The 15,294-nt window shown below is 42.0% G+C and overlaps 1 protein-coding gene across 1 annotated transcript in view; it reads left to right on the forward strand.

Moving 5' to 3' along the window:
- Positions 1–668: 668 nt before the first annotated feature.
- Positions 669–15,294, forward strand: part of P2RX3 (purinergic receptor P2X 3) — a 40,483-nt gene continuing 25,857 nt past the window's right edge. Inside the window, exons 1-5 of the mRNA XM_032212332.1 lie at positions 669–787; positions 909–987; positions 1,106–1,207; positions 8,072–8,153; positions 9,975–10,008. Coding sequence (XP_032068223.1) covers positions 669–787; positions 909–987; positions 1,106–1,207; positions 8,072–8,153; positions 9,975–10,008 — 416 coding nt within the window. The remainder of the gene's footprint in view (positions 788–908; positions 988–1,105; positions 1,208–8,071; positions 8,154–9,974; positions 10,009–15,294) is intronic.

Genomic DNA, 15,294 nt, shown 5'->3' on the forward strand with positions numbered 1-15,294 from the left:
CACTGCTCTTTAGAAAGAGCTTCGGAAAGGAGTCTGAAAGATGTACCTGGAGACAGATATTCTCACCGGATATCCAGTTACTTAGCTCTTCTCGCTATCATTGATCTGAGACTCTTGGGAGGGTAGTGGAGACAGGATTGTGTTAGGACCCCCTCCCATTTTTCAACTTGGTCTCCAAGGAAAACTGTTCTTCAGCCTTCCTCTTTTGTTTGTGATCCCTTCCCCCATTTTCCGACTGTGTGAAGTTCCCAGCACTCACGGAAGCAGCGTCTGTAGGGCTGGAACACCACTCAAGAAAATGCAGCACTTGCGGATTCATTATTTAATGCTAAGATATCTTCCATCTACATACTTGCTAGAATCCAATTTGTAACTGATGAGCTGGGAAGCCCCACCTTTCTCTGACAGCATCATTATAGTGTTCAGTGGGGACGGGAGTAAGATCTTATTAAAGGGGTCCCTGCACTTCAGACTGGCCCAGAGTTGCAGCAGAGAAGAGCTGGAAGGAGCCAACTTGATATCCATTGGAAGTGTCTTCTGTGCATTCTGCCAGCACTGCTTGTACCACTGGTGTCTGTTCCTGCCCTCATCATTGCAACCCTTGGCCTCCTCCTCTGGCTTGCAGGGAATCCTGGAATTGCTCCTCAGGAGCCATGCTTTCCTCCAGCATGTCGTGCATAGCAAACTTCTTCACCTATGAAACCACCAAATCGGTGGTGGTAAAGAGCTGGACCGTCGGCGTGATCAACCGGGCTGTCCAGCTGCTCATCATTTCGTACTTCATTGGGTGAGGGAAGGCAGATGCAATTGGGGGTGACATCTCCTAAACTGGAGGGGGGAGGATGTAACTATCAGGTAGGAGTCTATCCCTCAGATATAACTTTTCAAAAAAGATGTCTTTATTGGAGAAAGTTTAATAGACGGGGTGGGAAGAATGTAATGGTGGAAAAATATCTAAATATCGATTGTGAAAATGTGAAAAACAAGGTATGGTAGGTTGCTTGACTGACCATGTGGAGTCCTCAGTGCAGCTTCAAGTGCATGGGGTCATAAGCATGGAGAAGATTTGAGAGAGGTAAGAATTTGCATCTTGATTATCTTTAAGCTTTCAGAAATCCACATTTCTGTGACTGCCAGGTGTGAAAAAGGAGTGTGTGGAAGGAAGCTCATGTCTCATGAGGTTGCTTGCCAATGTCTCCTCCTACAGGTAGGGACTTAGGTAACAAGCTGCAAATTGCTCCTTTCTGCAGTGATGAAGACTGGACATTTTTTTGAAGTAGAAGAATGGATTCAGACCCCTTTTTATCTGAAAGATCTAGATTCCTCAGCTAGTAATCATCTAAGTGAAAGCTGCGCAAATCTGGGATTTCTGCCTATTGTTAATTTAGAGGCAATTATTTTGAGAAGTAAAAAAGGGCTGTCAGTATTTGTTTTCACTTTCCTGTGCAAATATTTTGTCTTTTTTGTTGTTGTTATGCATCATGTAGAGACAGTTAGAACTTTTGGACATTTGAAGGCAAAGGAATTAATGAAATGAAGTTATGAGTGAAAATGAGTGGACATTTTTGAACAATTATTTCACCATTACCTCAGATTTGAACCTCCCGGTTTGCTATCAAAAACAATAGCAACAGCCTTATAATCTGCCACAGACCAAGGCTTACTTTACCATGCTCCCATATATCAGTTTGTGGTGCTGCGATAACATTCATATCACTTTATGGCCAGATGTTACCAATAATTGTGTGAATCCATGCTGCGTGTGCTTTGTGGACTTTAGCAGAGAGGCAGACAACAGGGAAAGACATTGGTGGCAGTTTATCATTCCATATGGTAACCTGTGCCTATTCTGAATAAGGGAGAAGTTTTGAGGGGGAATGGAAGAATAGTACAATTATTTCAATCACAGCTCAGTGATAAAATCCTTGCTTTGTATATGGGAGGGTTTTTTGTTCAAACTTGGGTATCTCTGATAAAAATGTTCCAGCTGTAAACAATTTGAAAATGCTCTGCCTGAAAGTCTCAACCTAAACAGAGGAAAGAATATTGGGTAGATAAACAAGCAGACTGCCTCTGGTTTATGATAGTTTTTCAGTGCTTCATGGAAGACTATGTAGGCAGGAAGGAGCAAACATTCAGTAATATTTTTTTTCCTGATGGGATGATATTTTGCCTCAGTCTGAATGTATTGGAGGAATTCCCTAATCCTAAGGATACTTCCAGACTAAAGTCTTCTGGCTCAGTGCCAATGAAAAAGAATTGTGAAGCCATTCTTCCCCTCTCATTAATTCTTTTTAAAAAAATGTGAATGCTAAGGAAAAGATGAAAGAAATGATGGGAAAGTATTGGCCACCAATAGAATTTTTTTTAAAGCAAGGAGGCACAATGGTATTATTCAAAGCCTTAGCTATAAGCACCTCTGGAGGATTCTTTGAAATAATATTGGAGTATTGTAGCATTCCATAGAAAATGTTACTTATGATTATGTGTGAGGGAGAAAAAGGCATATGGGATTACTGTATGAGATGAGAATTGTGTTGGAAGTCATGTTAGGAAATTGGAAGTTATTTAACCCATTTTAAGATAACATAAGCAGAAAGGTCATGAGGAAAGGAAGCTATTAATGTGATTATCAGCTACGGGGACATGAGTGATGAGGAAACTGATGAAAGTCTGTAACTAACCAGAAGAGGAAGCAGTAGTTACAAAGCCACTTCTACTAAGACATTGTGTTAACATAGTTGCTGGAAGAATCCAGTTAAGTGTGCTGGAATAGTTACGACAGCTGTGGTGGTACAGTGGTTAAAATTCAATATTGGAGGTTGACTCTGCTCACTGCCAGGAGTCCGACCTTAACCAACTCAAGGTTGATCAGCCTTCCATCCTTCCAATGTCGGTAAAATGAAGACCCAGATTATTGGGGGGAACTCTGTAAACAGCTCAGATAGTGCTGCAAAGCACTATGAAGCAGTATATAAGTCTAAGTTCTATTGCTATTGCTATTATTATTGTGAATAGGATAACATCATTCTGAATCTATCTCACAGCAGGGATGGGCAAATTACTGGCTTACTGTATCTACTCAGGCTTTTACTAAGTTCTAAAATCCACTAGCTGGCTTCCAAGACAAAAATTACATGCTTGGTTGGATCAATTCTGTGCCTCAGTATTTATTGTGAGCGCCACAATTGAACAAAGCTCAGAATCTTTCTTCACACACAGACAAACACAAACACACACACACAAACACTCACACACAAATTCCCTTGTACTTTGGATTTTCTGCACGCTCAATATATTAGAGTGAGTTTCTATGTGTGCTATTTTGTTATTGCTTTTTTATTTTTTAAAGGGGAATCTGAAACACTTGATATTCTATGGTAAATCATTCAGATGGGTATCTGAATTTCTGCTATGGATCAATTGAGACATCCTTCAGTCTTTCCTAGTAAAGTCTGTTTAGAATCTGAAAGTTAACAAAAGAATGTTTCATTACGTCTACAAATAGATTATAGATGGTAACTCTGCCTGCAGAGTCAAGGTGGCGCAGTGGTTAAATGCAGCACTGCAGGCTACTGCTAGATCAGCAGTTCAGCGGTTCAAATCTCACCGGCTCAGGGTTGACTCAGCCTTCCATCCTTCCGAGGTGGGTAAAATGAGGACCCAGATTGTTGGGGGCAATATGCTGACTCTCTGTAAACCGCTTAGAGAGGCCTGAAAGGCCTATGAAGCGGTATATAAGTCTACTGCTATTGCTATTGCTATTGCAGCTGCTGAATATCAGGATGAAGAAAACTCCTAAGGCAATGCATTGTAGGTAATGCAGTCATCTAAAATATGAATATATGTGAGTTCAATTTCGTGTAGAGGGCTTGAACCACATAGAATAATATTCAGGGTTCAGATGCTACTTGCATCTGAAAAGTCCCAGTAAAAATGAAACTAGTAATGTGGTACCTCCTGGTGGTCCATGTAACTCTTCTGTAAAATATATATATATATCTTAATGTTGTAGATATTTTCTGGAGTATTTGGAACACATAAGTCATCAGAGTTTGGAAAAGGTGATATATTACAACACCTCTTCCAACAATAAGAAGGATATATAGGAGAGGGAGACCCTCCCTTCACTTACAATGATACAATTTTACTCAGACTATAACAATGTGCTCCACGGGTTGTATCATCACTGAATATGGAACAAAACATCTTTAAATGATCATTAGGTTGCCTGTTTTAAAATAATACTCTCCCTCACCCTACAAGCCAACACTATACTCCATCACAGTTTCGAGGTCATCCCTTATTTTGGAGGTGAGGTTAATCAACATTTGCAATGTGGTTGCAGATAAATTTTGGGAATGTCAGGAGTTGAGGCTATATCCTCTCTACCCTGGCCACTTAGTCAAATTCCATCACAACTCCTTCTTTCCTAATGTTCCCCCATTCCATTCCCACTTTATTTTCTGAGTTCCTTTAACATCCATTATCTTCTCTCTCCAGTACACTTGAAACCAAGTTCCCTCCAGGCTTTTATTTTTTATTTTTTTATAAAAAAATATTTTTAATTTTCAAAACAAACACAACATATAAAATCTTCCTTTTTTACATATTGTAGAAAGTGTATCAGTTGGTTACAAAAAACCTTCGTGCATCTCTTCCACAGTCATCAATCATAATTCATATTAACTCAAGTATTTTAGCTCAGATATTTATACATATTACCATCATCATACCTCCATTTTCTGACTACAATTGTTTAAACGTCCTTCATCATAAAATATATCAAGATTTAAAACATAACCACATACTGGCATTTCATTTGCTATTTCTAAAATCCTCCAATAACACTGAATTCTTATGGCCTATTCTAGCTAAATATCCATAATATCTAGTAACAAAAATTTCTAATCCTCCTTACCAAATCACTGCTTACAATTTACATCCAGTTTCCTTATGTTGTACACATGCGTATATATTTTCCTTTGTATCATTATCCCTCCTTTATTTAACTGTATCCTGTATCATAACATTTTCCCCCTGATAATGAAAATGTAACTAAATTTAACTTTTTTATTAGCCTTTATATATAACCAAATAGATTTCTAACCTTCCTTTCATGGGTATCATTCAAATATTCATATTCAATTATTACTTATCATAACAATATATATGTATATATTATTATCATTATCAATTATTTATTTGACTATATTTATTGTCACTAAATTTCACTAAGTTTAACTAGTTTTAAATTATGCACTTCCATCTATCAACCTGTATCTTTCCAGTAGCAAAACAGTGTCATGTCTTCTGCCATTTGTGGTATCAGTTCTCTAATCATCTCCTTAATCAAATTTGTATGGACTCCTCTTAGCAACTCATTGTTTATTAAGTCTCTCATGTAATTTCGATACACTTCTTCTGTTTCCTTAATCAGCTTATCTTTAATTGCCAGTGGTGTTATCAATGATGTTGCTAATAAAATTTCTCTCTTTAAATTCATAAATACTTTAGTTTTTTCTTCTTCTGTATCTTGCCATCTGGCGTAGAGTTCCCCTCCATTTAATTCCTCTTTCAGTGTTCCACTCTTTCCATTTCCAGACACAAACCAATCACCATAGATATCAGCAGATTTAATTTCTTTATGGTCATTTTCCTCTTTGGTTTTTAAGATTCTAACCTCCACTTTTTCCACTTGATAAACATCTCCAACTTCTTCATCATATTTTACTGTTAGATGCTCTAGGTTTTCCAACTTCTTCCCCGTTCTCTCAAATGTATTTGATAATTTCTGAATTTCTAACAATATCTTTTGCAGGCTTAAAATTTCTTTCTGCTGTTGAAGTTGTGCCTCACCAGCTGGAAACATTTTCTCTTTCCATATCCTTCCATTTTGGAGCCGCCCCGACTTCATCAGCCTAATGGCTGGATTTTTTGTCGCTGGGTTGAAGAACGTCTCTTGGATCCATCAGGGACTTTGCAATGTCCCTGAGATCAGCAAGACATATTCTTCCTGTTCACCATCTCTGCGGGATGGTTTAGGTCCAATTGGACCACCCAGCAGCAAAAGTATCAGCTGCGGTCTCGGAGCATCGAGACCGCACGTCCGTATTGTTCCGACGTTGGCTCCTCCCCTCCAGGCTTTTAAAGAGGGAAGTGAAAACTATGCTAATGCTATGTTTTGCCATGTTATGCTATGCTATGCTGTGCTAGGAAGAGGGGGGTGCTCTTTTGTTTTAACAATGTAGTGGTTGAAGGCATATCTTTATTTTAAAGTGCAGCAACCTCATTTTAATTTTTTGTTGTGCCCAGAAAATAACGAGAGATGTCAAAGTGGGCTTTAGTATCATATCTGCAGCTTTCCCTGTATTTTTCAATATCAATCACTTTCCCCTCCCATGAAGTAAGAGAGGTGGGCTAGTCAGTTTTACTTCTCCTGTTTTACAAAATCTATTTAATTAGGCGAACATTGCAAGCAATCTGCTTCCTTCCTTTCTGAGGTGATTTCTACATTCATTAATATTATTCTTATTATTCCATATTACTTAAACTTGAGAGATGCCCAAATAGGATGTGAGAAGAGAGGCAGATAATGAACCTACAGAAGCCCAGGCAGAGTCTTGAAGTGAGTTCTCCTCCATTCCTGCTGCAGGGCATTGATTGGTGGACATTTTCCCCATTTACCAGTGATGTATGGCAAGGGGATGGCAGCAAGGTCAGTGGGAAAAACAAACCCTAATCACCTTCCAGTTATGAGTGGAGCAGTTACCAATCTGGACAGCACTCTCTGCAATGACCCAGAACAGATAAAATTGAGGAATGATAGAGATTGGCAGCTGGGACAGCTATGGTTATTTCTAGAGTGTTTTGCAGCCACTCCAACATGGGTGCACAGGAAAGCTGGAGAGATCACAGCAGGCAGGGAAATTCTGAGATATACTATAAGGAAGCAGATCTGCTGATTTTTCCTATTTATTTGCTTATCTAAGTGGTGACTCATTGTATATGGAAATATTCTTGGCATGATGCTGATTAGCAGAGGTGGGTTGCTGCTGGTTTGGCCCAGATCACATAGCGGTGGTGGGAAAAGTGTTGTATGCGCATGTGAGCGCGAGTGCAAGCTTACGTGCAAAGGTGCCCAAACCGGTAGTAAAAAAATTGGCAACCCATCTCTGGGGATTAGCCCTTTCCTCTTCCTCCCCGCCCCAACCTCCAGTCTCACCTACAAAACAAATATTGCAAAAATTCTTCAAATCTCCATGTTGTCTACTCTGAAGAAAGCTTTAGGTGAGGTTGACCTATTGGAGAACTGGAAACAATTTAGCAGCATGTTTTTAAAGTTTCCCATTTTATGATAAGCCTTATTATTTTAATCTTTTTGAATTGACTATATAATCAAGATAACGGTTGGTTGGAAAGAAAGAAAGATAGCTCAGTGAGCTATAGGGTAGAATATGAATTCAAAACAAATGGAAGCATTGGTCTGGAAAACACATCACGTAAGTGAAAATATTATGATATTTCTGATAAAGACAGTATTCTTCAAAATGTCTTGCAAATCCCTCTGCAGAAGTTTAACTTAAGTTATAGTTAAAGTTAAAATAAAAATCTTGGCCCAGTAATTAGAGAGGCTGGCTGTAGGTTTGCAGCCTTTCTGATCTGTAAAGTGGGCTGAAAAAGCCATGTAGCTACAGAAGTATAACATAAGCAAAGTGAAAAGCCACTTTCTGCATTGTAAAAGGGGTGATACAGTCAGTACAGTGGTGCTATTCAGCTGGTTGTATCCGGTTCAGGTGAACCGGTAGCGGTGGTGGCGGGAGGCTCCGCTCACACACCAGGATGTCATCATGTCCCATTTTTTATGCTCTGCGCATGTGTGGAAGGTAATGTGCATGTGCAAAGGTGGAGGAGCACATGCACGCGCTCACATTTGCAAACCGATAGCAAAGGTAAGTTGATTTCACCCCTGAGTCAGTAGCTGTAGAACTGATGCAATATGTGGAAACTGCATTCATGTCAGAGGAAAGATGAGTCTGTCTCCCTTACCTGGTGTAAACTTCCTTCCTAGGCATTATTCCAGATGAATATGGATGGGAAAAGGGGTTCATGGCAGGAAATAACTGGAGTCCTGTCAGTAGTGGGTTGCTCTGGTATGGGCGTACCGGAGCCTGCCCGGAGCACCGGATACCGTTCCGGTACAGTGCTCCGGAGGGCCTACCCAGCTGCCCAAGCTCCTTACTGGTCTTTTAAGTCTTTGGCGCTTCCGTGCATGCACACAGCATTCACAGCGCCTGCACTACGCTCCGCTGAGCAGCTGGAGCATCATGGAGGCTCGGGGAGGCGCTAACACCCATATGCTTGCTGCATGCGTGGGCGTGCACAGTGCACACATTCATGTGGATGCCGCCGGCCCGTTCCAGACATACCGGTTGGAATGGGATCCAGAACCCACCACTGAGTCCCATCATCCACTTCCCTCCAAGCACTGTTTCAGTGCCACAGTCGATTTCCTCTTCCCTTTAAAGTTGTTAAAACAAAATTTCATTATCAACAACAGGCGCTTCAGCCTTGCCAGCACCCCCTATCAATTCTCCCTCCCCCTTGCAAAAAGGGAATTTGGTTCTGCTCAAATACAGTGTTGCTGGCAAGAACCAGATGATTAAACCTTGCTCTTTTCCCTGGAGTCTATCAAGATGATGAACAATTTTGTTCTTCTTAGGCAGATTATTTCCTACTGCCGGAAATGCATTTGACCCAATTCTAGCTAAAGATATTTGTAGCTAAGATTCCGAGCATAATTATTAGAGAATACAGTTACTTCCTTGACTTACAATTGTATTTGAGCCTGTAATTAGGATCATGAGTCATGACGGCCATGAAGCAGGTCATCACATGGTTGTACCTGATTTTGTGACATTTTTGTGGCGGTCGTAAAGCAAATGCAATGGTTATAAAGTGAAAAATATGGGTTTTAAACAAACCTATTCTTCACTATGGGATGGTGGGTTTTTTTTTGCCAAAAACCAGAACTAAATGCTGATTTCTAACAAAAATGTCATAAATAGTGGTCATGTAACCATGGGATGCTACAAATGGCCATCAATGCAAGCCAGTAGCTAAGCACCAAAATGTAGCCATATGACCGTGGGGGAGGGCAGCCATCAGAACTTGAATCCAGGTGACAAGCACTTTTTTTTGGGGGGGGGGTGTATATCAGAGGTGGAATTCAGCAGGTTCTGACCAGTTCTGGAGAATCGGTAGCGGAAATTTTGAGTAGTTCGAAGAACCAGTAATTACCACCTCTGACTGGCCCCACCCCCATCTATTCTCCCAGGTCCCAGCTGATCAGGAGGAAATGAGGATTTTGCAGTAACCTTCCCCTGGAGTGGAGACTGGAAAAGGAATGGAGATTTTACAGTATCCTTCCCCTGCCACACCCACCAAGCCACGCCCACCAAGCCATGCCACACCCACCAAGGGCTACCCGTAAGACTCATTAATCATAGGGTGAATCACTTCTGAGTCAAGAGGCAACATTATCCTGCATCTCCCATTGAAAGCAACAAGGCTTCAATTATTAATAGTTTCTTCCATTGGTTTCAGTGTGATTTAGGCAGGGATGTGCACTCACTAGAGGCAGGGGAGGTGAGGCCTCACCAGTCTCCTCAGGAAAAGGAAGGAATTTTAAAGATTTTTTCTAAAATAATTAAGGCCAAGCTAGTTGCTACCAGACTTCAACTCACAGTGATTTGAAGTGTACATAGTGTTTAAGTATAGGAGGAGGCCAGAGAACTTGGGGCCTCCTTTGAATAAGGATTTTTTTTTTTTGCCTTTTAAGGGTTAACCAAGGGTTAAAAAGCAAAAAAAATTAGTATGCAAATGAGGCCCATAGTTCTCGGGCCTCTTCCTGCAGAGGGCACGTGGTGGCTCTAGGAGCCACTATCCTAGCCTGCCTGGCCCTGGAGCCTAGCTAGACCGAATCTGGAATTTTGGTGTAGCTGGAAGGTATGTTTGTCAGAGGGAGGAGGCAGGGGGGAGGAATTCAATTTATTTGTAATTTAAGTAATTGTCATTTGTTTTTATTGTCTCTGTGTGTGTGTGTGTGTGTGTGTGTGCGTGTGTGTGTGTTTCTTAACTTCACTCAATTTGAGAGAGAGTTTGCTTGAGAAGAGAGGGAAGGAGCAGACGCAGGGAGGGGAGCCTTGTTTGTTTGAGAAGAGAGGGGCAGCCCTCTCCCCCCCATCCTGCTCCCCTCTTCCTTTCCTCCTCCTCCTCTCCCCTTTCTTCGCCGGCTGCCACCTCGCCCCCCTCCACCTCCTCCGTCCCCCCCGCTGTGTCCGCCAGGCATCTCGCGTTTATGGCGGGCATAAACGTGAGATGCCTGGCGGACACAGACTTGGGGATGGAGGAGGTCGGGGGCGAGGAGGAACCGCGGAGGCGAAAGGCGAAGAGGGGTGGGGAGGATGTTTGCAGCCCTGGTTCTGTCTCCCAGCCAGCAGCTCCAGGAGGAAACGGCGAAGAGGGGTGGGGGTGTTCCAAGAAGCCCCCTCCCCTTTTGGCACTCCGCAAGGCCTGCCGGAGCTCTGGGAGAAAGCGGCAGGAGCGGAATGCTGTCCTCTATTGCCGGAAAGTCCGGCGAGGGAAGTGGGGCTTGTGGAGACTCGCTCGCAGCCGGCTTCTCTGGAGCGGAGGGGGGTGGTGATAGAAACGGAGCAGATCGCAGCGGCAAGAGGATCCGCTCCGCTTCTATCGCCCCCTCCTCCGCTCCAGAGAAGCCGACTGCGAGCGAGTCTCCACGAGCCCCGCTTCCCTCGCCGGACTTTCCGGCAATAGAGGACAGCATTCCGCTCCCACCGCTTTCTCCCAGAGCTCCGGCAGGCCTTGCGGAATGCCAAAAGGGGAGGGGGCTTCTTGGAACACCCCCACCCCCACCCCTCTTTGCCGTTTCCTCCTGGAGCTGCTGGCTGGGAGACCGCGGCTCTCGCTCCAGCCTGCTGCGGGGTGGGGGGACTGCTTTCTTTCTTTTTGCCTCACCAGCCAGAAGCTTCACCGCACGTCACTGGATTTAGGAGACATTCCTACCTATGTGTGTCAAGTTCCATTGAATGCATTAGCATTTGCTCAGGATGCAAACGAGGAGGCTGCTCGTCATAACTGGATAAAATTGTCTTTCTATGTGTGGAATTTTTAAGTGCATTTTTCAAATGCTTGAATTGCAATAATTGGTCATGGATAAAAGGAGACTTTCCTCTCTCTCACGCACACACAAACCCATAAATATCCACAGAAAAGTCCTGGTTAAAATGATTTTTTGGGTTGTTTTTTTTTTGTCAGCATTGTAAAGTCAACCAGAGACTTCAAAAGTTGAAACCACTCAAGTGACAAGCAGCACAATCATCTTGCTTCATTACTGTGACAGAGTTTTGGATTAGCAACAGATCTCTCTTTTTCCAGCCTGGTGCCCTCTGTATAATGATGGGTTATAACGCCAGCTCCCCAGTTATAACTCATGCCATCTCCAACGACATGAAGAGGATTGCTGCTTGCAATGTGACATTCTCTCTGCTCTTATATCTAGAAAGTGATGTGTGCTGGAGCTTTGTTTTGCTATGCTGCTTATTCTGTCTTGGCATTTTCATTCAGTTGGCCTACTTTCCCGCTCCTGCTCCCCTTGGAGACTTCTCGCTGCTCCTTAGCTTTGCCTAGGCTTTTATATTGGAATTCAGTTACCCATATCATTCTGCTTTTCCGAACCAAAAGGCTTAAATGCATCCATTATATTTTGGAAGAAGAGCAAAACAACAGCCCAAATCCAACGATTGCTATATTAGTCAACTGATCTGGAGAATGAATATAAACGCACCCAAAATCACCTCCACTAGTTCAGATAATTCACTGATTTTATTCTATTGTGTTCTTTATATGGGAGGGATGGATGGGTGGATTTTCTATCTTTCCAGCCTGCTAAGTATTAAAAGCAATTCACAAAAGCTAACACACAAAAATATAACAGGCTAAAAATACTGTCCAAAACTGACACTAAAATAGGCACTAAAATAATTCCGCTATTAAAAGCCTAGTGAAAGAGAAGCGTCTTTACAGATTTTCTGAGTGCAAAGAGAGAGAGAGGAGGCCAAATGCAGGCCCTGAGGGAATGCATTCCATATCTAGGGAATAGCCACACAGGAAAGGCTCTTTACCACTTGCTGGAAGAAGAAAAAACACCCAGACTCTGACAGCAGAGGCATCTTCAGAAGGTCCTCTTCTACAGCTCTAAAGAACTTTTGTAATAGGAAAGCTGCCCCTTCTCAATTTTAAGACATGGGCATTTTCTGACTGGGAAATTCTGGATGTTGAAACCCACGCATTGCCATGATTGAGAACCCACGCATTGCCATGATTGAGAAACACTGCCTTGGAGAATCAGACCATCTTTGAAGGTCAGTGGTATTCAGCAGGTTCTGACCAGTTCTGGAGAACCGGTAGCGGAAATTTTGAGTACTTCGGAGAACTGGTAAATACTACCTGTGACTGGCCCCGCCCCCATCTATGCTCTGCCTCCTGAGTCCCAGCTGATCAGGAGGGAATGGGGATTTTGCAGTAGCCTTCCCCTGCTACGCCCACCAAGTCACACCCATAGAACTGGTAGTAAAATATTTTGAATCCCACCGCTGCCTCAGATGGATGTTGGTAAACAATTACTGTAGTTACCAGTGTTGATTATCTCACTATAGGTATCATATAATCCCTATACTTAGTGGTTAGCAATCCAGCTATTGTGTTTTATACCAGGTCCAGTTTCAGGACAACCTTCAAGAGTAGCCTTAGGGGAAGTGCATTATTGTGAGAAATTGAGAAGATGTAAAGAAACAGTCACCAAATACATCTTAGGAAAGGTAGCACTTGTATTAACCAAATGGAGTTAGAAGGGATGTTGAAGGTCTTCTAGTCCAACCCCCTGCTCAAGCAGGAGACCTTATACTATTTAGACAAATATCTTCTTTAAAAACTTCTGGTGTTTAAAAGCACAATGAAAATGGAAAATAAAAAAAACTTAATATGTACTAAAAAACCTTTCTGGTGTTGGAGCACCCAAAATTTCTGAAGGCAAACTGTTCCACTGGTTAATTGTTCTTACTGTCAGGAAGTTTCTCCTTAGTTCTAGGTTGCTTCTCTCTTTGTTCAGTTTCCACCTATTGCTTCTTGTCTTGCTTCTGGTGCTTTGGAAAATAGGTTGAACTTCCTATTTTATAGTTTATTTTATATTTTATTTTGTAGTTGGCATAATAATTGTAATTGTACACAGATGCTCCTTGCCCCAAGTGTTCCTTGTAAATCCAATGATAGTTGAGTATCGCACAACATTGCTGTGATGAAAGAAATGTCTTTCTGCGTTCGGCTCCAAGTGGGGAAAAAGACACTGGAGACATGGAGGCTGCTTGGAAATATGGTTTTAATGGTGGACAGGACCACATGGCTTGAGTCCTGAACTGAAAAGATGATCACATGCTTCAATGTTGGTGGAGAAAAGAGAAGAAAGGACTGAGATGGTGAAAGTTCCTGGTTTTATCCCCCTCTGGCCTTTGATCTTGAATTCTGATTGGTTGTAAGACTCCCATGGGGCCATGCAGGGCAACTCTCTAGGCTGTGTTTTGAATCCAGGTTTGGTTGAATTCTCCGATGCCATGTGGCGAGTTGGGTAAAGGTCCAATATTATCATGCCTTAATCTCATCCCCTGGAACTGAAGGGGAGAACTCTTTATTATGTAAAGTGGACTAGCTTGGCCTTCTTAATGGCCCATTGACAAAGTGGGGATGGGCAGGAAGCTACAGGGAGCTATTCTGTCTTTTAAAACATGTTTCTTCCTTTTCACATCCAGAGAAATATTCTGCCTTTTCAATATTTTCTAGGATATTTCATTTTTCTGGGAGGGGGCTGGGTGATAAGTTCCTACAGCTACACAAACAGGAAAAGTCATCCTGGTTTGCCCCATACGAGAAGTAATGAAAGCAGAGAAGTACACACTTATGTCTAACTGAAAACCTTGAAAAGGGGATGCACTGTGTTGGAAACATGTCTCCGTCTGCGGTGCCAGAAAGTACATTTTGCAGAATTTTGAATTGCATGGAGAAAACAATACTATCTTATTATTCAGTAAAGCACCGGAGAATTGGCTCCTGCTCAAAGAAATGTATAGCCTAACTTGTAGCTATAAAAGAGGATAGCACTTTTCTTCACCTGGAGGGGAACTCTATATTTTTTTTTCTTATTATATGCTGTTTCTGAGGAATAGGTAATGCTGATCTGGGGGTCCCTCTGCACTCTTAGAAATATTAGAGTGTTTATAGAAGTCAGGTACATCAAGTCTCCCAAGGCTAAATACACCTATTTTGTAATTTAAATGGCTTTGTTTTGCTTGTAAATAAAAATTTAAAAAACTGCAATGCTGAAAAATTGTCATTTTGCTGCTGACTTTCAGCAGCACAGTTCTGGGGGCTGCAAAAATAAGATTGGGATTGGATTTGTAGCCCAAAGTTGTTACCAACCCATATTGAAAAACATAATTACGGATTCTATGCAGACCCTTGTATGAACTCATGTAGAATTGGGATAGTATCTGCCACCACAACCCATCATTCATAGAGTAAGCCAGACTGAGAAGTCTCTTGATTCAGAAGGAGCTAATCTTGATAGAGTTAGGGGTGGCTAGAAAACAATCAGTTTCAATTTCATTGTGAGATGAACATACTGGTGACCAAACAAAATCATGAACCTGCATGAAATCCCAATATATGTCTGTTATTTCTGAGAACAAGAATCTTTTTATTTCAAAGCAGTTGCTCTTTTTTTAAAAATCAACTAACCACACAAGAACAACCACAAATAGCGTGACATGTTCATTCCCTATTAACCAGTTTTTTTCTCTCTAGCCATCTCAGAACAGACTATTTCCAATTACTGTCTATTGCTAATTAGGCCTGGTGAGTTTCTAGTCAATTTCCCTCTGCTCACTTCACCTGGTTAATAGATTCACAAACAATCAAACCCCCTTGGATCAATCCCAGGCATGTCTGTGTTGGGATGCCGTGAGATGGAAAGGTGGGTCATCTGGAAATGCTCTTTAGTTCAGCTCTAAGCCTCAGAGAATATTTGCCTCTGGCATCTGGTGCTTGACACTGACTGGACTGCAGAACATTGGAAGAAGCCAGATCATTTGGTTTTACCGGGGGCGGGGGGGGCAGTTGTTCAGCTTCCATTTTTTATAGAATCAGTGTTATAACTGTTACGGT

This window comes from Thamnophis elegans, chromosome 1 (genome assembly GCF_009769535.1).
Source record: "Thamnophis elegans isolate rThaEle1 chromosome 1, rThaEle1.pri, whole genome shotgun sequence".
Taxonomy (NCBI): domain Eukaryota; kingdom Metazoa; phylum Chordata; class Lepidosauria; order Squamata; family Colubridae; genus Thamnophis; species Thamnophis elegans.